Raw genomic sequence first — 22,738 nt, forward strand, 5'->3', positions numbered from 1 at the left:
ATTAAATCAATTAAATATTTTTAATTAAATTATTTTATACTCATTTTAGGGTTGAAACATCTAACTAAAAATATTCAACTCTTAATATCATTATGAATACAATTCACAATTTTAAATTTTTATTGAAACTATATTGATTAGTTATTAATTTAATCTAAAATAATAATAATTATTATTATTATATAATATTTTGTGATTCATAATTTGAATAATTATATTATAATTATTTATTAATTTCAACTAGTTTTTAGTATTACAACAATAATATTATTACAATAATTAAATATAATTATAACTATAATTATAATTAAGTATATTTGAATGGTATTAAAAAATAAATTAATTATTAATTTAAAATAAGACTATTAATATTGATTAATAATAATAATATAAAGAGTGAGAAGAATGAGAGAAGATATTATAAATTATAATATCACTTTTGGTACTTAGTTTTGTGTATGTCCAAAATAACCTCAATGACACAAATGGAAAAAATGTATTTGTTCAGAGGGCATTTTGGGGTGAAAATTGCATCAGGTACCAAAAATGTGATTTATAGATTACCAAAAACGATATAAAATAAAGATCATGTATCATTTATGTGCGAAAGTGAAAGATCATGTACCATTTATATAGTTCACTCTTAATAATATGGTTATCTTAAATGGGACAAATGAAGCATTAGTTAGTCACAATAATAATGAATAAGGTACATAATTTATTTATTATGCTTAATGAATCTATAGTCGAACATAAGCAATACTTGAGGTCATAAAAGATCTCTGTTTTTAGGGAGTTTCTCATGCGCATCATTGACATAAAGAAGTTTTAAGAACTTTGCAATATACAATTATTTAAGAAGGAAATATATGTGTCATTATTGCTGGCTCCTTGCATGTTCGTTTGTTGTGTTTAAAATTATTGGGGATGTATCAAAGATCTCCGTTCCAGATGATTTCGTAGGATGATTTTATCAAGCATAATTTCGCAAAATAGTGTATATCTAATTCTAGGTATGCTACTACAGATTACAGAATACCTTTTATTGTCCTTTTTGTAGACGATATGCCACGTAGAAGCTCAAATTTGGTACTCTCCCGTTACGGCTAAAATGACACATTTTTAATTGGCATGAGAATTTGAAAATTGTTGATTAATAATTAATATGATTAATTGGAGAGAGAAAGGGTGAACGTAAATATCTGTAAGCCTACGGGGTCTATATTGCATCGTCTGTTGATTAAGGGAGAAAACAAAATAGTACTACGAACATTTCCTGTAAAATACTGTACTATAAGAAAACGATAATCATTTATTCATTCAACTTCAAAATTTAAGAAAATGAAAGTGAGTTCAGATAGCTAGCTAGTATATTTAGATGAATCACTGTTTTAAATTTGTTTCAAATCAAGCTCTTTTGATGTGTACCAGTAGTCAGTCCCCCTGTGGGTCACAAAAGCCATTTAATCCCCCATTAACAATAATAATAATAATATTTTATTAAATAAACTCCAAATAGTATTATATACGTTGATATAATTACATTACGAACTAAAGGGCCCCACACAAGCATGTGCAACAGCCCTCATCCATATATGATACCCTCCTTATATATTTTGTCTTTAATTAATTACCATTATTAAATGCTATTATCATGATTTCACAAAAAAATGTTATTGTCATAATAATTATCACTAGATTTAACATCATTAAGATGAACCTACAAAATTAGTGGCTGCCATATGAAGTTATTTTGTAATCATATGTGAATATAATTTTGTCCCAACCCTTTTCTTCCTCAACATTTAACAATGTTTATTTTTGTTTGGACAAATAAAATATGTTGATAAACGAGATAATCGCGGTAGGGGTGGCAAAATGGGTAGCGGGTAACGGGTAATTTCCATCTTGACCCGTTACCCGCCGGGTATCAGATATCCACTACCCGACGATAACGGGAAATGGAGCGGGATTGGGTAGTGTGTTTTAGAGTTTTGCGGATAACGGGTATACCCGCTACCCGCGCGGGTATACCCGTTAATCCCAATAATACCCGCTATCATTAGTACTAGTCATATATCATCTTTTAATACTCCATCGCGCGGGTATACCCGTTAATCCCAATAATACCGCTATCATTAGTACTAGTCATATATCATCTTTTAATACTCCATCCGTTCCATATTAATAGAGACGATTCAAATAGTTAAAGTATACACACTCATTTTTAAAAAATTAAAAATAAATAGAGAAAAAGTATAGTAAGAGAGATCATAATGTGGAGAAGTTTATTTATATTACTATTATTTTTTCTAAAATGAGTGAAGAAAATGAAACGTCTCTATTAAGGCGAAACAGAGTACTTTATATAATCTAAGAGTTCTTTTGAAACATTTTCATATTCCAACAAACATACAATTGAAAACTCACTGGAACTAGCTATAGAGTGTCCCCACACTTTTATTCTCAATTTATTCAAAGTTTACCATCGATATTAATAAAGTAAATTAGGGAACATTGACGGCTATTATGTTTTTCAAATATTTTATTAGGATGTCGAGTCGGGTATACGGGTACCCACAATGTCGTGTACGGGATACCCGACACGGGTATCGGGTAATCCCGGTATGTCGCGGGGCGGGTATTGAGACAATAAATTTGGCTAAAATCGGGTACGAGTACCCGACTTTCAGGGTGCGGATATCCGCGGGTAACTCGTTTCGCCATCCCTAGTCACAATAGATAATAAATATGTAGATAAATGAGATAGTCACAATCACAATAGATGGCGTGTTCTATTCGCAGACATAACATATTGTCCCTTAAAATAGAAATTTCGTGACAATATGGATTTTAATGCAAAATTACTAAAATAAAATAGAAATAAAATACAAAATTATTGAAGTATTGTTAATAATAAAAATAATTCACCTCGTAAAAGATAAATATTTATCAAAATAAAAATATATTAATTTTGTAGAACGAATTAAAATAACAAAACAAGATTATTATTTGAAGACGTAGGGAGTATACGGAAAAACATAAGAACTAGAGAGAGAATGATTATACTCAATTTTCCAACCTTTCTCTCTCTCAAACATACACAAGCACTCACTAAACTAATAGTGAACAATAATAGTAGTGAGGAGGGGATGTAAATTCACATGGTATCCATGATTCTCCCACTTTGGTTAGCCAAATTAGTGACACTCCACTCTTTTTATTTTAATCTCTTCTCACATGTTTGCATGTGAAATTCAGGAATTTTATGCTTTTATTCCAACTTCATCAATAACCAACCTTCATTTTTCCTTGTTCCTTCTTTTTTATTGGGGGAAATTTGTTCTTCTTGTCTGCACTTAAGTAGGATATTTGTCATTCTTGGAAGATGCATCATCTGCACATATTATTTTTGCATATGTTCCATTTCCATTCCCTAATTACCATCAAAATATGAGACACACATCTGTGCATTATTTACGGCAATTATAGTATCATTTTGATTAACAAAGTCTAAATAAAAGATCCCATGTAAAAGTTACGGAATCTTGATTGAAATTCTAATTTACCTGTACGTTTACTATAATCCTGTTCACTTTAATAGAACAATTTGCCAACCATATCTGACGGTGCGATTTCTATCATTTAATATTTCATTTTAGCCTTATCAATTTGTAAAAAATCCATATTTCAATAATTTTTTAATCACAATTTTTATAAATGAATATATAAAAATATAGTTCATATTTTGCTATTTTTCACACATTTTTCTTTCAATTTCTTAAATTTGTGTTGAGTCAAAGTAAGACATTTAACATGATGGAATACCTATTACCTAATTGGAGTATTATGTGTAAACGATTTATGTATAATTTATCACTATCGTAAACTTAAAATACAACATTCATAATTGACCTATGAGTTATAATAATTACCATCTCACAGAACCACCCCTAACTGAAATTAAAGTTAAACACACACAACTTCTGCCTTTACTGGACTTGATTTTGTGTCATAATCTTGCAGTGAAAAGTTACTAAATCTAGGTAAATTCGTCCACGTTAGTTGTACTTAACACTATAAAATAAAGAAACAGCCACATATGATAAATTTCATCAAGTTTGACTGCCAATAATTAATCCCAAAAAAAAAAACTAGGAGAAGTTACAGCAAGAACAACACATTCTTTCCATGTTTCATGTCGGAAGAAAAGCCAAAATTTCTTGTCACTTTTAAGTTTTAACAGCCTGTTGCAGAACCCAAGATCTCACGAGGTTGTAATAAAACTAAATAAAAAATTACCCACCATTTGAATAATCGCATTCAATGATTTGATCACTATCTTGTTAATATAGAGCAAAATGATGAAAAAGTGATCCAAATCAAAATCAACATGATCAAATCAAAACACAAGCTCTTGCCACTACTCTTTCTCTTGTTCTCTTGCAACTATATCTCCTCCTTCTCCACCGACAATGATGCATCTCTTCTTCTCGACATCAAAGCTACTCTCATTGATCCACTGGATAGTCTAAGAGATTGGAAATTACCCGAAAACGATGTCGTCTCAACTCACTGCAGATGGAGTGGAGTGGGCTGCAGCTACAATGGCTTGGTTGAGAGTCTCAATCTCTCCAACATGAATCTCTCCGGTAATCTCCCTGACTCAATCCACGGCCTGACCGGCTTGCGCCATCTCAATCTCAGCTGCAACGCCTTCGCGTTGCCATTGCACATTTCCTTCTCCAATCTCAGTACTCTCGAGACCATCGACCTGAGCCAGAACTATTTCATTGGCGCATTCCCACTCGGCCTTGGGCTGGCGAGGAGGCTGGCATACGTGAATGCATCGGGGAACAACTTCTCGGGCCCTCTCCCAGTCGACATTGGCAATGCCACGTCGCTTGTGAGCCTTGACCTCAGAGGGAACTTCTTCCAAGGCTCCATTCCTCGAAGCTACGGGAAGCTGGCGAGCTTGAAGTTTCTCGGCCTCTCCGGGAATAATCTCACCGGGAAGATACCAGCCGAGGTAGGACAGCTGTCCTCGCTCGAAACCATGATCCTTGGATACAATGCGTTTGATGGTCAGATACCTTCAGAACTCGGAAATCTTACTAGTCTCAAATATTTAGACATTGCCATTGCCAACTTAAGCGGCCCGATTCCACCCGAAATCGGGCGCTTGATCAACCTCACCACAGTATTCCTGTACCAGAACAATCTGGAAGGGAGAATTCCGGCTGAGCTGACTAAATTGGGAGGAATTCAGTTTCTAGACATGTCTGAAAACATGTTGTCTGGAGAGATTCCGGGAGAGATCGCGCAACTGAAGAATCTGCAGCTGCTGAATCTGATGGGGAACAAACTATCCGGCTCTGTTCCGCCCGGCATTGCCGGATTAGATCAGCTCCAAGTGCTAGAGCTCTGGAACAACTCCCTCTCGGGTGCTCTACCCCCTGATCTCGGGGAAAAGGCGCCTCTCGAGTGGCTCGACCTCTCATCTAATATGCTCTCGGGTTCAATCCCGGCCTCCCTATGCAATGCAGGCAAACTGACGAAGCTCATTCTGTTCAACAACGCCTTCTCCGGTCCCATCCCCGACACTCTGGCCAGGTGCGGGTCGTTGGTTCGTGTCAGGATGCACAACAACCGCTTCTCTGGGGCCATCCCGGCTGGCTTCGGGAGACTAGCCAGGCTGCAGAGGCTGGAGCTCGCCAACAACAGCCTCATCGGCCAGATTCCATCCGATCTCTCTGCTTCTTCCTCGCTTTCCTTCATTGATCTCTCCAGAAACCAACTCCGATCCCCGGTTCTATCTTCCATCCTCTCGATCCCAACGCTCCAAAGCTTCATCGCGTCGCGGAACAGCTTGTTTGGAGAGATCCCGAATCTGTTCCAGGACTGCCGTGAGCTGTCAGTCCTGGATCTTTCCTTCAATAGCTTCACTGGCGACATTCCGTTAAGCATTGCCTCGTGCGAGAAGCTAGTGACTCTGAATCTCCGAAACAATGGCCTCACGGGCTCCATCCCGCTCCAGATCGCATCCATGCCTACCTTATCAGTGCTCGATCTATCAAACAATTCTCTCACCGGAGGAATCCCCGATAATCTCGGGAACTCACCGGCTTTAGAATCGATGAATCTGTCCTACAACAAGCTCGAGGGCATCGTTCCGTCCAATGGCATGCTCAGAACGATCAGCCCCGACGATCTCGCAGGCAACCCCGGCCTATGCGGAGGCGTGCTCCCTCCCTGCTCGCACTCCATAGCAAGCAGGGAGCGAGGCGTTCGTGCAAAGCATATAATCGGAGGATGGATAGTTGGAATTTCGACCTTTTTCCTCTTGGTAATGGCGGGAGTGGGAGCTCAGTATTTGTATCGAAAATGGCGGGAAGGGAACTGTTTTGATGATGAGGAGAAGAGCACAAGTGGTGAATGGCCTTGGAGGCTGATGGCTTTCCAGAGGGTGGGATTCAACAGCAACGACATCCTCTCCTGCATCAACGAGTGCAATGTGATAGGGATGGGGGCGGCGGGGACGGTGTACAGGGCCGAGATACCGAGGCTGAGCACGACGGTGGCGGTGAAGAAGCTGTGGATGGGAGGGGACGACGTGGTCGGGGAGGTGAGCATGCTGGCGAGGCTGAGGCACAGGAACATCGTGAGGCTGGTGGGGTTCCTTCACAATGACAGCGACGCGATGATAATATGCGAGTTTGCCAAGAATGGGAACCTGGGAGAGGCGTTGCACGGGAAGCAGGGGCTGCTGGTGGATTGGGTGTCGAGGTACAACGTGGCGCTTGGGGTGGCGCAGGGGCTGGCGTACCTACACCACGACTGCCATCCCCCGTTGATCCACCGCGATGTGAAGTCGAGCAACATCCTTCTGGACGAGCACCTTGAGGCCAGGGTGGCTGACTTTGGGCTGGCCAAGATGGTCTTGACAAAGAATGAGACGGTCTCCATGGTCGCAGGCTCGTACGGTTACATAGCCCCTGGTTAGTTAGTTAGTTAGTTTGATCATAGATAGATAGATTCAAGTATATAACTAATTGAAGCTAACTCTGTCATGTGTGTTAGAATACGGATACACGCTGAAAGTGGACGAGAAGAGCGATGTGTACAGCTATGGAGTGGTTCTGATGGAACTGGTGACGGGGAAGAGGCCGTTAGAGGCAGAGTTCGGAGAATCGGTGGATATTGTGGGATGGATGAGAAGGAAGCAGCGGTTAGAGGAGGCTCTAGATCCGAGTGTGGGGAACACGAAGCACGTTCAAGAGGAGATGATGTTAGTGCTGCGGATTGCTCTTCTTTGCACGGCAAAGCTTCCCAAAGACAGGCCTACCATGAGAGATGTGTTGGGCATGCTGGCAGAGGCCAAGCCTCGAAGGAAAAGCTCAGGAGGTAACAAGGAAAATCCAATCTTCACCACCACATCACCTCACCTGTAGATGGACTGTTTCACCTTTTATTTTTTATTTTTATACTACTGGTCTCTATCTTTATGGTGGAAGGAAAGAAAAGGAAGGGAGGGAGTAACAATGACAAAATCATGCATTTTTTTTCAGGAATTAGCCTCCCAAGATTGAGGCCTTTTTAAAACTTACAAAAAAGGATAAATGCAAATTTCAAACGCATCTCCGTTTAATGAAATGATAATGTTTTGTTCATATGAGGAATTAAACGGTTTCACATCTTTAAAACGGCAGAAGGCTTTGGCATCACTCCCAACATAACAGATCACAAGGCAATTTTCGAACAAACTGTTCTTCATCTTCTCTTCATGCGATTTTCGTTGTTTTTCATCCTCGGTGAATTTTTTGTCTAAAATAATAAAGAAATTGTGCAAGATGCTGACCTGATAGATTTTATGTAATTTATGAAAAAAGTTGGTTGTCGATTAACGTTCTATATTGGAGTACTCCCCCCATCCCACAAAAATATAAACATTTGGGACGGCACGGAAAATAAATGCACAATTAGCAAAGAGAGATTAAAAAAAAATTAACTATAGTATTGTTAATGGAAAATAAGACCCACCTTATTAAAGAAAAAGAAGTTACCAAGAAAAGGAGGAGGATATTTTTAAGAAACATCCTAAAATAAAAAATATCTTTATTTTTATGAGACACTGAGAAAGTAGGATTTAGAGGGAACATCTTTTTTTGTCCACGAACTTTACCAAAGTATCATTTTAGGTCCGTGAACTTTGAAAATATCATTTGAGGTCCATCAACTATGGATTAATATCATTTGAAGTACTTTTTTACTATTTCCAAGTTTTTGAACGAAAATACCCTCAATATCTTTAAGGGTATATATATTTAATAAACTTATCATACACTCATATTTTTTATAAATATCTTTATTATATATTTTTGATGAATTTTCTAGATATAATTTGACTTTTAATATTATCACTTAATTTTGTGACATGCAAGAAAAGATTATTATTCAATTTTTTATTATTAAAGAAAAGTTCTTTATTCAATTTTAATATAAAAAATTGAAGAAGCAATTTTACTTGCATGTCACAAAATTAAGTGACAATATTGAAGGTCAAATTATATTGTAAAGATATTTATAAAAAATATGAGTATATGATAAGTTTATTAAAAATATATACCCTTTAAGGTATTGACTATCGAGGATATTTTCGTCCAGAAAAACTTGGAAATAGTAAAAAAATACTTCAAATGATATTAACCCATAGTTGATGGACCTCAAATGATATTTTCAAAGTTCACGGACCTAAAATGATACTTTGGCAAAGTTCGTGGACCTAAAAAAGATGTTCCCAAGAAAAGGAGGATATTTTTAAGAAACATCCTAAAATAAAAGAATATCTTTATTTTTATGAGACACTAAGAGAGTAGGATTTAAAATGTTTCAAAATAGCAAATCAAGAAGAAAAGTACTCCCTATGTCCCACAAAAGATGTCACACTTGTGGGACAGCACGGGATTTTAGAAGGTTTTGTTTTGTGTGTTAAATTAAGAGAGAAAATATAATTTTTATATTCATGTGAGAGAACTTTTTCCAAAAAGAGAATGTGACATCCTTTGTGAGACAAACAAAAAAGGAAAGTGTGACATCTTTTTTGGGACGGAGGGACCACAAAATTGTCAACCATGCCTAGGAACATTTCAGTCGAAAAAAATGCACAAATACTAAAAACAAACAAAACAGACTTTCCATGATATTTTCCAAGGACGTGCAAAAGTCAAAATTCAAGACCATTTATGTAGATCACTTCAAAAATAAGATGGGGTTAATGTGTACAAATAACATGGGAAATGGTAGCAAGTGCATACAATGGAGCAACCAATTTGTGTGTCAACTATTTCCACTGGTTTTCATGTAGATAGAAACTTCAACGAGCTTCAGGTAACTTACAAATACTGATAAAAACATACCTAAGGCGCACCGGTGCAAAATGGACCCCCCACCCCCCAAAATTGGAAGATGAAGCAACCAAGAGGACGAAAACAAACCCATAAATGTGAGAAAATTTGAACCCGAAGGCCACTCATAAGATCTCTCAAAATAAGTTCACTTGAAAGAAAAAAAAAGGACACCAACCAAAAGGAAGCATTTGCTTCAGCAATAAAACTGAGTCATGTCAACATGCAAACCACTTTTGTTATTGGATGACGCAATCACTTCTACATCATGTGCACCGGGAGCCACCAGTTCTCTTTTAATATCGGTGGCACTTCGCTCACCTACCGGAACTCCTTCCACCACGCCCACCTCTGCCTCGTGTCCCACTCCCTGAACAAGAAAATTTTAATCCAGGAATAGTGTCAGCAAGTTGAATCCATATATCTTTTGAGGTTAACAAGTGCTCAACATTCCATATTTTTTGGAGCCTAGAAGTTTCTTGAATGAAGTGAGATGAATTCAACAGAAAGGTTACCAGGCAGAACTCAATATGAGGGCAAATGGAGGAAGGAAAGACAGGGGAACATGATTATAAAATAAAAGCAATTATGGGGCATATCAAATTTGTAGTTAAAATTAGCAGGGAGAGATGTATACTTCCACCACGAGCAGGGCCACTGTTTGGTCTTCTCTCCTCAACATATACTTTCCTTCCACCCAATTGAATAGGAGAAGCCTGTCAAAAACAATTTCAAGAGACAAGATACACAGTTAATTCAAACTAATAAGAAACAGAGTGTTAACCACATTTCTATTTTTTTATTAGTTTACAGAAAAGTCAGGGCTCATGTATGAATACCAGCATAATGAAGTTCTGCTATAACCAGAAACAGATTATATTTTTATTTGAAGTTATAAATTTTAACCAAATTAAAGTTTATGTAAACATATCCAAAAGCAAAACACCTCCAAACAGTAATTACGACAGTCAGAGCATGGTAACAGTCCACATGCCTTTGGTACTTGTTTAAGCTCCACATTCCCCATATTTATAGCTTAAAAAATCTAATTTGTCAAACACCGAATTGCTAAGTAGGGGAGCGCTCCTAAAATGCCCTCAAAATTGCATGACTGAAAAAATTTCCACCTTGATCGCCATACACTGGATAAATGAATTTGTTCTATTATTCTTCTTCAAAACTCAAATGTACTATAATAAATTATATACCTTGAGAGCATTTCGAACACTCTGAATATCTTCAAACTCAACAAACGCATAGCACACACCAGTATCCTGTACACCAAGATATCTTCAGAGATTCCACAACTAAATTAAGTTAAATACAATATTATAGGAAAGGAAGAATACCATGCGGTTCCTCAAGAAGATTCCATCATGCTTGATTCTCCCAAAATTCTCAAACTCTTGCTGAAGATCAAGACTTGTTACTGAAGATGGCAAATTTCTTACATATACAGATTTTGGTTCCCCTGACAAAGTAAATGACATCAAATGGAATGAGCCAGGGAATCAATTCAAAAGATAAGCAGTCCAAACATTCATAAGGAAAAATGTTTAGCAAATATTATAAGCCATATTGCCTGGTCGATCATCCGTCAATGCACCTCCTAGTTAGATATTTAGGCTTTTGGTATGTAAAAATGGTTTCATTAGCACTAATAAAACGAAATTTCCAGCTCTGACCTTCTTGTACCGGTAAGGATTCTTCCGTTACGTCCACACCAGATGAAGGAGGAGTTGAGATTCGCTGCTGCACCACAGGCTGTGAAATATGGTTCCAGTCTGCAATAGGTGGTCTTGGCATGTAAGCTGGTTGCGAAACTGGTGGTGGTTGAGCTCTTCCTTTAACCCGTAACTTATAATCCAAATAATGGTCAACAATTAGAAAGAGTTATTACAAGAAACTGAATTAAAAGATGGAAGCAGGAAAATTTTGAACAAGAACATTTACTAGGAAAAATAGTAACACTATAAGTGGATGTATATGTTAAGCCTCAATTCTCAAAATGAGAAAACCCACCAGAAGGTGAAGAAGATTGACATATATCAAATTTCTAAGCTTAAAATAAGCAAAGATTAGTGTCACCTGACTGAGATATTAAAAGTGCTAAGTGTACAATTGTAAAATTGTTCTTATTAGACTTGCAGGAATAGTAAGTGTGGAACACAGCCACATAATCAAAGTGTAAGCTGATCTTACTCAATGCTCGACTAATGCCTAGTTTTCATGGTCAATAATCGTGTAGCAATTTCACATTGAAGATTTGCATCCAAGTTGCTATCAGGTAGGACAACTGAGTCACATTCTTGGACCTTTGATACTAAGGAAATTTACGATAGCTTAAATATAGCATTTGACTATAATTTTAGATGTAGCAAAGTAAAAAACGAAACGTACTATAGAAGCATAGGTGAGTTTCTCTGGTTCTCCAATAGGATCCTCCACAGAAAGCTGAGGTTCTTGCAAAGTAGTTGGTGGATTTTGAAGAACATGACGTATTTCTTCAATAGGAGATTCCTCTTCAAGTCTGTCAACTTCAAGCTCTGGCCCCTGCTCCAGCTCTGGTTCCAGCTCTTGAGCAGTATCCTGTCGAAGATGCTCCTCGTAACTGTACTCTAGAGCTGGCTCAACGCCTTCAACATGAACAGAGTTACCGTAATCGCCTATCTCCTCCTCCAATGCATAATCAGAAACTGTTGTAGCTGTTGAACACATTGTATCAGACTATTGATAACACATCTAGACTTGAGCTACAAAAACATGTTGGGCACCAAAATGTGCAAAGACTTTCCCATCATGAAGTCCAGAAGTTTCCATATATAACCAATGTAATGAGAAAAAAAAAACCACATGGAGTAACTGATTTAAAAAGCTTATGTTTTTCAGAATTAAGACTTTTACGCCATGTATCAAATCTAACACGGAACACCTACTTTCAGGAAGAGAACTGTGAGGTCATGTGAATATCAATCTTTGGGCCAATGTAGCATTAGCGTAGGTTAAAATTGAACATGCATCTGTATCATACACTTAATACGCGTAATCTTGCTTAAAAGGATGCACGAATAATTATTTTCAAACTACATAATATGAGAAAAAAACTGAGTACAAACTTCCAGCGCTACTTTGAATGAAGAACATGGGAGGTTTTAACTTTGGTGAATGGATACAATTGTGTCTAGGTATGTTCATACTACAATTGTAGTAACAAAATCACTTTACAGCGGTTTAGACAATATCTAATCCAAATGATGTCTTGAGTTTTGGTCCAAACACCAACCATAAAAAATTTTAACAAACAAAAGAACCTCTGCTGTGCCACTTAGTGATAAGGATGATATTTATAAAATGAAAAGACCATGTGCAGTCAATTATACCATGTGGGTCAGGAAGATGAGATGAAATAGTTGGGTGATAATCAACATGCTGTTCCTGTACTGGAGCTGATGGTTGGTGCGTCACCTCATCATCGGCAAAATGGAACATATCATTCAAAACAAAGTAACCTTTCTCTTGAGGAGCAAGGAAAAAAGTCTGCACAAACTTTCTCCAGTAATTGAAGTCTCTTGACTTGACAGAGCCAGTAACAACTACAAGAACACCTCCATTCCATGATTCAAGTGACTTTATTGTCTTTATCTCAATTCCGGAAAAATTAAGAGACATAAGCACTTCATGAATTGTCTGCAGGAAGAGAGACACTTTTGCATTAGTAATTACTAATAAACTAGACACAGATCATGTAATCATTGAATAAAATCCAGAAACGCTCCATTTAGGGCTGCATTCAGGTACTTGACCCGAACCCAAAAAATCCAAAATATATCACCCGATACCCGACCTGCATATGCTCGGGGTACCCTAATACCTGATGTGGGTGACCGAACCCGACTAATCATGTACCAGTAAACCCTTAATTTTTTTTTTCATTTTCTTTTGTTATACTCCCTCTTTATCACATTTTTCCATTTTCGTCCGTCCAACAAAATTTGTCATATTTCACTTTATACACCATTTTTGGTAATGGACCCCATATTCCACTAAGTCAATCCCACGTACATTTTATTATAAAACTAATACTCTCTCCGTCCCATAAAAGTTGAGACAAAACTTTTGGGTACAGTGATTAAGAATTTATATTAAATAAATAGGAGAGATGAAAAAAGTATGAAAGATAAGAGAGAGTAAAGTAAATGATGGAATAAAATAAGAGTGATTAGATGTTTTGTCTTTAGTTAAAAAAGGAAATGACTCAACTTTGTTGGGACGGACTAAAAAGGAATACGACTCAACTTTTATGGGACGGAGGGAGTATATAATAGTAGGACTCACATTCCACTAACTTTTTCAACTCACATTCCATTACATTTCTTACAACCCGTGCCCGGTCCAAGTGTGACAAAATTAATGGGACGGAGGGAGTGTTAAGTTATATTGCAATGATTATAATAGTTATAAAAATTAACAAAATACATATGGTGCAAACTTCAATTTTAATTAGTGATTTAATTTTATCCCCGTTCCATGTTAATAGAGTTATTTTTCTATTTCGGGAAGTTTCAAGTTAATTGAGTCATTTCTATTTTTGGCAAAAAGTAATTCTCCCTTTTACTTTATTCTCTCTTACTTTTTTCACCATTCATTTAACACACTATTCTTAAACTCCGTGCCAAAAAGAAATGCCTTTATTAACAAGGAACAGAGGGTATATACTAACATTAGACACTAGGTAATTTTCATATAAAGAGGTTAAGTTTTTTTAATATTACTAGTATTTGTTATGATTATGTACTGATTAATTAGACATGGACATCAAAACAATACAAGCTTCCATCGTTACCTGATAAAACATAATGAAACAATTACGCGTGCAAACATGAAAGATGGCGACACAATAAATGTGAAAATATCCACCGCAACACACATGTAAAAATCGCCCAACAATCTGGCCAGCATAGCCAAAAACAACAGAAAGAGGGTGTAGGTGGCGGTGAATAGGGATGGTGGTGAAGAAAACTTCAAGCTGAAGAGTGGGATATGAAGACACTATTAAAAAAAGAGATTAAATAAAATAACTCTATGGGGCTACCCTAGATAAAAACACACACTTATAAGCACAAGCTCATAATCGGGTACCCGAAACCCAAAAATCTCTCACACCAATTACCCGAACACGTAATTTTGGGTATTGGACCCGAATCGGGACCCGACAACCGAATTAGCAGTCCTAGCTCCAACAGACAAATCCAAAGCATAAGTAAGGGAGTATTAAAGATTAGATAACAGTGCTCACAGTGAACAAATAGACAGCAGCTGCGAGTGAAAATGTTTTTTTTCTCTGAAACTAAAAGACACTTAAAAAATAGGGGAGAGAACATGTTCAATTACTTTTCACATAACAAATTAGCACTAAGCAGCTTAAGCCACAGCGAAGAAGCACATAAGATTGAAGAACCACTGGATCTGTTTCAGCATTATGCTTCCAAATAAAAAATCTATGATCCATGGAATGAGATCCACATCACAGTTGAATATCAACATAGAAATGCATAACGGAAAGGCGAAAAATTACTTTTGTAGTTAATAAACAACTAAGCAGATTTAATCGCTCGCAACATAGATTAAGATCTGCAAGGCGTAAAAACGGCGCATACCATCACATCAGATGCAGACTCGCTGATTTCCCCATCAACTCGCATCATGGAGCTCGAATCATTGTAAAACTGGTGCACATACTCCCGCTGGTGCTGAAACACCTGATAGTACTGCTGAACGAAGTACGAACCGACCTGGAGATTTCCGAAAACAACAATTAAATAAAAAAGGCATAAAAAAACAGTGAAGAGATGAAGTCACAATTACTCGCGAAGCATGCAAAACAAATCCGAAAACCGAAAGTTGGAAGTACCTGCGATGCAGTAACCTGAGCTGAGTACTGGTTCACCATTCTCCGATTCAATCGGCCGACGGCGATGCTAAACCCTAGATCGAGGTTTTACGATTAGAGTTGCTCGCGTTTATTTGAATAAATAAAAGGAATTTATCCCGCTGCTTCTGTCTGTAGGAGAACGGCTTTTTGGAAAAGTGACGATAAATTCTTTTATGTACTCCCTCCGTCCCGGAGTATTAGACTCACTTCTTTTGGGCACATGATTTAAGGAATTGATATTTAAATAGTAAAAGTGGAGAGAGTAAAGTATGAGAGAGGGAAAAAGTAGGGGAGAGAAGAGAGAAAAAAGTAGGTGGAGAATAAAATAAGATAGATACTTTTTGCTAAAAAAGGAAATGAGTCTAATATGTTGGGACATCCCAAAAAGGAAAGTTGGTCTAATACCTTGGGACGGAGGGAGTACATTTCTTTTTTTTTTGTTAGTGTTTTTATTTCTTTCATTGGGCAGATCTTGACCGTTCATTGGAACATTGTATCAATGGATGCGATTAATTCTTTTATATACGAAGTATATTTTTTATTTCTTCAGTGTTTTTTGTCCTTTTTTTTTCTTTCATTTGGGTAATGTATAATGTGTTACGAACGCAATCTTGATAGTCCACTGGAATATTGTACCAACGGATACGATTAATTCTTGGTAATTAGTCGGATATTATTATTACTAGTGTAACACTTATTTGATGCACGCGCTATTAAGCAATATCTACCTAGCACGACTTAAAATATTTTTTCTATATATTTGATATTGTGAAAATATTTTTTCTATACATTTGATATTGTGAATAACCTAAATACAATACTACTAAGAAACATTATTCATCACAAAAGATTAATACATAAAAAAAATATGAAGTATATACTAAAAATATCTTAATTAATTATTATAAATATAAAATTAAATAAGATTAAAATTGAATCAGATATATTTATTAATTACAATACTTATATAAGTCTCTACAACAAATAAAAATATTATTCTTAACAACATGCACATTTCAATATTAAAACAATATTGATATAAAATCAATATAAAAAATTTAATATACAATTAAGAAATATTAGGGGGACAATGATATAACCTTAAAAAGATAAAATGATGAACTTCAAAACAAATTAAACACACATATTGATAAGGCTCGTTTCATGCATGTGTTATGTGATAAAACTACACCAAATTCTGTAATCTAACGTGCAAATGTTAGCCAGGTGTGTGTGAATTCCGCCATATTCGGAGAATGAACGGATCAATTGGACGGATGAACGGATCAAGAGGAATGAAGTCGAAACTGCTGTGCTGAGTGGATCAAGTCAGAATCAAATGGAGCTAGCAGGAGTTCCCCACATAGAAGATTGAGCATAATCCAAAATCCCCAAAAGCCAAGGGCAAGAACGACATTTTGAGAGGACGGTACCCTAGGGATCAAAGACCTACGCCTCTCTATAAATAGAAAGCCTAGTGCGAGTAGGAGGAGGACACGGATAAGGAGACGCATACAGAGATACATTTAGAACTCAGCTTTCTTCTAGGGTTGAAATGGGAGCTTACTATACTTGACGTTCTTGATCTTCGTCACACACACACTTAGGTTCTTAGTTTAGTTTTAGTTGGGTGGTAGTTTATCAAATTTGAAGTTGTGTACACCGTTCCGAGAAGGAACAAAGATACAATCTGTCTGTTTCGTTGTTTTGCTGCTACAATTTGCTTTAGGTTACTTGTTGCTTGTCAACTTGGTTGTATTTTTGGAAGTTTTGAATTTATGAATTCACCTTTACTCAGCATGTTTAGTTTCTTTATGCATGATCTGTTGGGGCTACCGTAGCGGAAGAGACGGAAAACAAACAGGTTCTTAATGGATCTATTTAGGTGATTATGCATTTGATTCCAATTTCATGCAATAAACATAGATCTATAGAACACACATCAAATATTCACATAAACATGCATATTCGACGTGAATTAAATGTTACCTCATAATCCGATATCGGATTGACGTTGCTTGCTGCACCTCCGGGCGATCCCTGGTTTACCGACCATGTATCTTCCGTACTATTCCCTTGTCCTTGATCATCCATCCGTGTGGACGGATCTTGAATAATCAACAAATAGCTTTGAAGAGATCTAGGAGAACCAAACACAAAACACGAGATTGCCTCGATCTAAACCTATGAATTAGGATAGATCAAGAACAAAACAAGAACCCTAAATCTCCCACGTGCTAGGCACGAAAATCGAGCCAAGAGGGAGAGAGAGAGACGCCAAGAATGGCGGCTAGGGTTAGGGTTTAGTGTGTGTTGTGTATTGTGTGGTGTGCTAGGGTTTCCCATACTCCTCACTATTTATAATAGACTTAATGGGCTAGTAAGGGGATCCATGGAATGATTTAGGTGTTGGGCTCACCCATTAGATAATTAACTAATTAAATCAAATGACCCATGATTTAATATATTATCAATGGAATATTATTTTGTTCCACTAAAGAATAATATTGCACTCCCACCTAAATCACCAAATTACAAATAACTTGGGTCCATTTTATTTTATAATATTTCCCGCGTTTAAGATTATCTTGATCCATCAATTTAATTCTTTTGTCTGCTATGTGACTAGAATTAAATTAATTCTCCAAAGAGTTTTTCTAGTTTGAAACTTTATTTATTATTCGTGGAATAAATTCCAACTGCGCAGTTTTCTGAATAATAAATTCCTTTTTCAAACACCTCTTGGGGATCACCCCTTAGGGATTTAATCATACCACACTGGGCACGCGAATTCTATGAAATAATATTCCAATACCTTCATGTTATTCAATTACTACCACCCAAGATATCATGAACTTGAGTTACATACAAACTCTCACATATTGATAAGTCAAAGTGGCGTATGACTGAATAAACAATATTGATATTAATTCCATAGACTAGAAAATACTAAAATTTCTGAAATATATTCTTACAGTAGATAGCAATAAAGAATACATTTCATATTAGATCCTTTCAGTGCTTTACCACACCGGTGTTACTAATCTCGTCTTAGGTAAGAGAGAATTATCACAAACACCGCAACCGTACCAATAGGTAGCCAAAGCCTATCTAGGTTGTGAATACGTTTTTCTTCTTACTAGATCTGGCCAAGTCCCCTACTGGAAAACTCATGAGGAGATTCATCGAATTTCCCTACTTGACCTTCTTAGTAAAAAGCCTTAGACTTGTTTATCATATTTCAATAATAAACCATTATATTATATTATTTATTCTCATAATTAGGTAAACAAGTGGACGTGGCGTTTCTCGTATACATGCACAAGCTGACTGTACAAAGGCATGTACGCTCGAAGCATCTTTTAGTATACAAACCCCAACAATCTCCCACTTATACTCAAAGAATGCTTTCGAGTATACCTACCGCTTTATTGGCCTTGTGCTACACATTCACACACATTTTCTCCCACTTATACTCAAAGCAGGCTTTGGCCACTATGTACTCAAAACTATAATTCTTTAAAAGAATCTACCAACATAGTTTTCTAGAGTACATAAAACGAAAATATACTTGTAATTTATAACCTTAATTCTTGCTAAGGAGCACGATTATTTGATCAAAATATTTCTAGGCCCTTTGATCCAGTGGAATAATTTTATGTGCCTTTCTCAAGTGCACTTATACATATTCCTCTATCAAAATCCATTATTTTGATCCTTCTGAATTTCTACTAATTAAAGTAGAATACTTATAGCAATATATAAAGTTTTAATCATGTCGAATATGATTCCCAAAACTTTAATTATATAATACCAACCTAACTTGGTATTATCCTTGCTATATAATTTGTGATGTAAATTTATGTATGAACATAATTACCTCATCACAATGACTAATTGGAAATTAGTCCTTATGACAAAATAAAACCGAATGATTGCATTCTTTGTTTTATAGTCATAAATTCCAAGAGTTCATTTATTTAACCATTTGTTGTGATCTTTAGAAATACTTTCTTTGGAAATCCAAAAGCAATTCTAATTTTAATAGCTAACTTGGAAATGTCTTTTAATGTTATTAGAGTCTTAGAAAGTGTGCAATTCATCACTTCTTTCATTCTAGGGTGTGAACCCTTTTAACTCTATCAAACATTACCTTAATTCCATTTATGAATATTCTATGAGACAAAATTTAGCTCTCACTTTTAAAAGTAGAAAAATACCAGTCTCAATATTCTTTAAGGCTATTAAAACAATTTAAACAGTGTCTGGAGTTAAATTCACTCTAGTTTAATAAAACGAGTCATGACGCTCTTATTAAACACTTAGAATTTAATTATTCATTAAGAAAAAGCTCCCACTATTTTAATTATCACTTTCACAACAAAATAAATAAAACAATAACTAATCAAATAGTCAACTCTAGGCTTGGAACATTAAAACAAATTTAATGTGCATACTATATTTACTATACAAGAACTTCTAGTATTTATAACAAATACTTATCTTGTTTCTAGTTGAATTTATTTTACTTGTCTTGTAATCAATCATTGTGATTATTTTTCTTACACCTTTATTTGAACAAACGCGATCATAAGATCATTTTATTTTGTATTGAATCCATGTCGAACATTAATGTTCTATTGACTCATCAACAAAATAATGGTTCAAAAGACTTAAGGATTAAAGAAACTTAATAATCAATATTTCTAGAAGAAAACTTCATAATAATTGAATCAACAATTTTAATCACAAGTAAACAATTTTGATATTAACCATGTTACATTTGATGTCATAAATAATTGGATGATCAAAACTTCATTTATCTAATAATGAAAACATTATAAAATGAATTGATAATCCAAAAACATAATTGATAAACTAGAAATAAATTTCCACATCAATAATCCATATGATATCAAAACCAAACAATATCAAAAACTCTTAAAATTCAACAATGTAAACATAAAAGCAAAAATAAACTCTTCTGACTTGAACATGGTCATCTCAAAAGTCCACCCCTTCTTTTCATCTTTGTTTGAGCAATCACAAGCTTGTTATAAAGCTCCAAAAACGAAAACTTTTTGTCGCTAAACAAAATTTCATTTCTGACTTCATTAAAGCTATCTGGAAGCCCATCAAGGATCATTATCTGTTGGGTTTCTGGGTCAACTTTCCCCCCCGACAAGTGAAGTTCATTGAAGTAGCCAAGCATGACTAGGGCATATACCCCCACGTCTTGGCCCTCTTCAAATACATCATGCCTTAAATGCTTCACAGCGATACCAGCTCTTGCCTTAGAGGACTTTTCTTCAAACCACGTGGGCTTGTTGACCAACGGCCTTTTGGGTTTGTCAAACCTCTCAAGGGCATTGCCAACATTGGCTAAAACGAAGCCCTTGAGATGACATTCCGCAGTATGCCACTGATCACGAAACTCCTTGTCCTCTCCTTGTAGATGGTATGTGGGCGGACGATTCTTGCTGAGAATCAATCTCAAGTCATTGATCAAACGATCAACATCAAGCTTACTTTTCCATTCCTTAAACAATTCAGAGTCACGCTTCCTCGAACTAAGTATGGCATAGTAAATATCCCAAGTATCAATCATCTTTCGTTCAAGCTGAGAACAAACACCAATAATATAAACATGTAAAGTTTCAAGGAATTGCAAATAACCACAAAACAATTCATCAATTTTACATCCACAAAAATCAAGCACAAACGTTCTTCTACTAGGAAGCCGTGTCATATTCATGCAAGAAATCCATTATTTTTACTGGCCACAATGTCGACAGATATTCCAGAGACCATAAGAATGGCATGACTGACTAACACTGCTAAAGCGTATAACCACGAAATTAAGCACTAAGGATTCTTTACTTGTGCGTGAACTCCTCTAAAGAAAGGTCGAACCGGACAAGAACCTCCTCCTATAGCTCCCTCTAAGCATTATTAAAATACAATCCTTATAATTTCGCAGCAATATTGCTCCGGTAAAGACCAGTCGCGATATTACTGAAAAACTAATTTTACGATTTTAATAACCTTTATCTAGAGAAGTCTAAACTTACGAACTGGTAATGTTCATCCCGTAAAGACAGGCCGGTCACTACTTCGTACTAAGACCAATTTTATGGAGGCCATATACAAACGTGTTGTAATTATCGCTTCATATTTTCTTGTTGGTGGTTTTAATAGTTTAATTATCACTCAAGCAGATAAGACAGGTGTCCACATTCAAAGAATAATTAAACATATACTAGCTATGCATGCAAGGCAATAAGTACATAGGCGATGCACGAGTTAAACTAGATTTTAACAAATAAAATCATAACTCAAATTAAATATCCATCATTCATCAATAAAACATGTAAACACATTTACACAAGGTTCACATAACCATAATGACGAAACTTGATCATTTAATTAAGCATCTAAAATAAATAGATAGAATTAAAATTCTATCTTCACATAAACAAGATTATCTAGACATTAAGTCCAATCTTCAACAATCATACATTATTAGTTAAAATAACGTATCTTGATTATTAGAATTACCTTTTAATACTATTAGGATTTACTTAGATAGAATTAATTCATCATTATCCTAAAATTAATGTCTAGGTGTATATCATAAAAGATTAGCTAAGTCTCAATTTAAAATGCCCACTTTGATATATAAATCCGCATTTATCCAATCAAGACAAAATCCATTTAAAACACACCAATTAAATTCGAGAATTAAAATTCTCATAGCTTTCATAAAATCACATGACAAGAAAAATCTTATTACATCTTTAATTCATATTGACGTTTTCTAGATGAAATAAAATTCACTTTTATCAAGATTAAAGACAAAATTCAACTTAAATAAATAATTAAGGATTTTAATAGCAAAATTAATGCTCTATGAATTTCTTACATCTTTAAAACAATTCGATGTTATCTAGATGAAACAAAATCATCTTCATCAAAATTAAAGATACAATTCAAATTTTAAACTAGGAATTGAATTCCAATTAAAATCCAATTAATCATTTAAAACTTTAATAATTTAGGATTTAAGTAGCATGTTAATGCCAAATGAATTTTTCACTTCTTTAATTAAACCGATGTTATCTAGATGAAATAAAATTCACCTACATCATATTAAAGACAAAATTCAAACTAGGAATTAGATTCCAATTAAAATCCATCCAATTATTATACATGTAATTTCGAAATTTTAAGGTTTATAGAACAATTGAAAACTTATGTCTTTTCCTTAGGTATATTTCTAGGAAATAATTCCATAACACACCAATTAACATAAAGAAAATTTCAAACAAACCTTAAAATAAAACATGAATGCATGCTAAGAGAATATCCTTTAAAATTCTAACCGATTATCCGATTATGGAAA

The 22,738-nt window shown here is 35.5% G+C and overlaps 3 protein-coding genes across 3 annotated transcripts; 1 reads left to right on the top strand and 2 right to left on the bottom strand.

Moving 5' to 3' along the window:
• The first annotated feature begins 4,384 nt into the window (after positions 1 to 4,384).
• Positions 4,385 to 7,670, top strand: LOC125187095 (MDIS1-interacting receptor like kinase 1-like). The gene is made up of 2 exons (XM_048083613.1): positions 4,385 to 6,998; positions 7,081 to 7,670. Exons 1-2 carry the CDS (start codon positions 4,394 to 4,396, stop codon positions 7,449 to 7,451), a joined length of 2,976 nt encoding a protein of 991 aa, XP_047939570.1. The 5' UTR covers positions 4,385 to 4,393; the 3' UTR covers positions 7,452 to 7,670.
• Positions 7,671 to 9,253: 1,583 nt separating this feature from the next.
• LOC125190647 (nuclear transport factor 2-like) lies at positions 9,254 to 15,477 on the bottom strand. The gene is made up of 9 exons (XM_048087997.1): positions 15,316 to 15,477; positions 15,062 to 15,196; positions 12,785 to 13,091; positions 11,805 to 12,109; positions 11,090 to 11,261; positions 10,754 to 10,875; positions 10,613 to 10,678; positions 10,042 to 10,120; positions 9,254 to 9,774 (listed from the first exon to the last, which is right to left on the bottom strand). The coding sequence occupies exons 1-9, from the start codon at positions 15,352 to 15,354 to the stop codon at positions 9,722 to 9,724; spliced, it is 1,278 nt and encodes a 425-aa protein (XP_047943954.1). The 5' UTR covers positions 15,355 to 15,477; the 3' UTR covers positions 9,254 to 9,721.
• A 4,858-nt stretch (positions 15,478 to 20,335) lies between these two features.
• Positions 20,336 to 20,944, bottom strand: LOC125189899. Its single transcript, XM_048087122.1, has one exon. It carries the CDS (start codon positions 20,942 to 20,944, stop codon positions 20,336 to 20,338), a length of 609 nt encoding a protein of 202 aa, XP_047943079.1.
• Between the last annotated feature and the right edge of the window lie 1,794 nt (positions 20,945 to 22,738).

This window comes from Salvia hispanica, chromosome 5 (assembly GCF_023119035.1).
Source record: "Salvia hispanica cultivar TCC Black 2014 chromosome 5, UniMelb_Shisp_WGS_1.0, whole genome shotgun sequence".
NCBI classification, from domain to species: Eukaryota; Viridiplantae; Streptophyta; class Magnoliopsida; order Lamiales; family Lamiaceae; genus Salvia; species Salvia hispanica.

Excerpts from the sequence above, each read along its gene's own strand:
- LOC125187095 (XM_048083613.1), top strand. The coding sequence starts at position 4,394 with ATGATCAAATCAAAACACAAGCTCTTGCCACTACTCTTTCTCTTGTTC. Across the intron at positions 6,999-7,080 it reads GTACGGTTACATAGCCCCTG|AATACGGATACACGCTGAAA; the intron begins GTTAGTTAGTTA and ends CATGTGTGTTAG.
- LOC125190647 (XM_048087997.1), bottom strand. The coding sequence starts at position 15,354 with ATGGTGAACCAGTACTCAGCTCAGGTTACTGCATCGCAG. Across the intron at positions 15,197-15,315 it reads CTCAGGTTACTGCATCGCAG|GTCGGTTCGTACTTCGTTCA; the intron begins GTACTTCCAACT and ends GGAAATCTCCAG. Across the intron at positions 13,092-15,061 it reads AGTCTGCATCTGATGTGATG|ACAATTCATGAAGTGCTTAT; the intron begins GTATGCGCCGTT and ends CTCTTCCTGCAG.
- LOC125189899 (XM_048087122.1), bottom strand. The coding sequence starts at position 20,944 with ATGATTGATACTTGGGATATTTACTATGCCATACTTAGTTCGAGGAAG.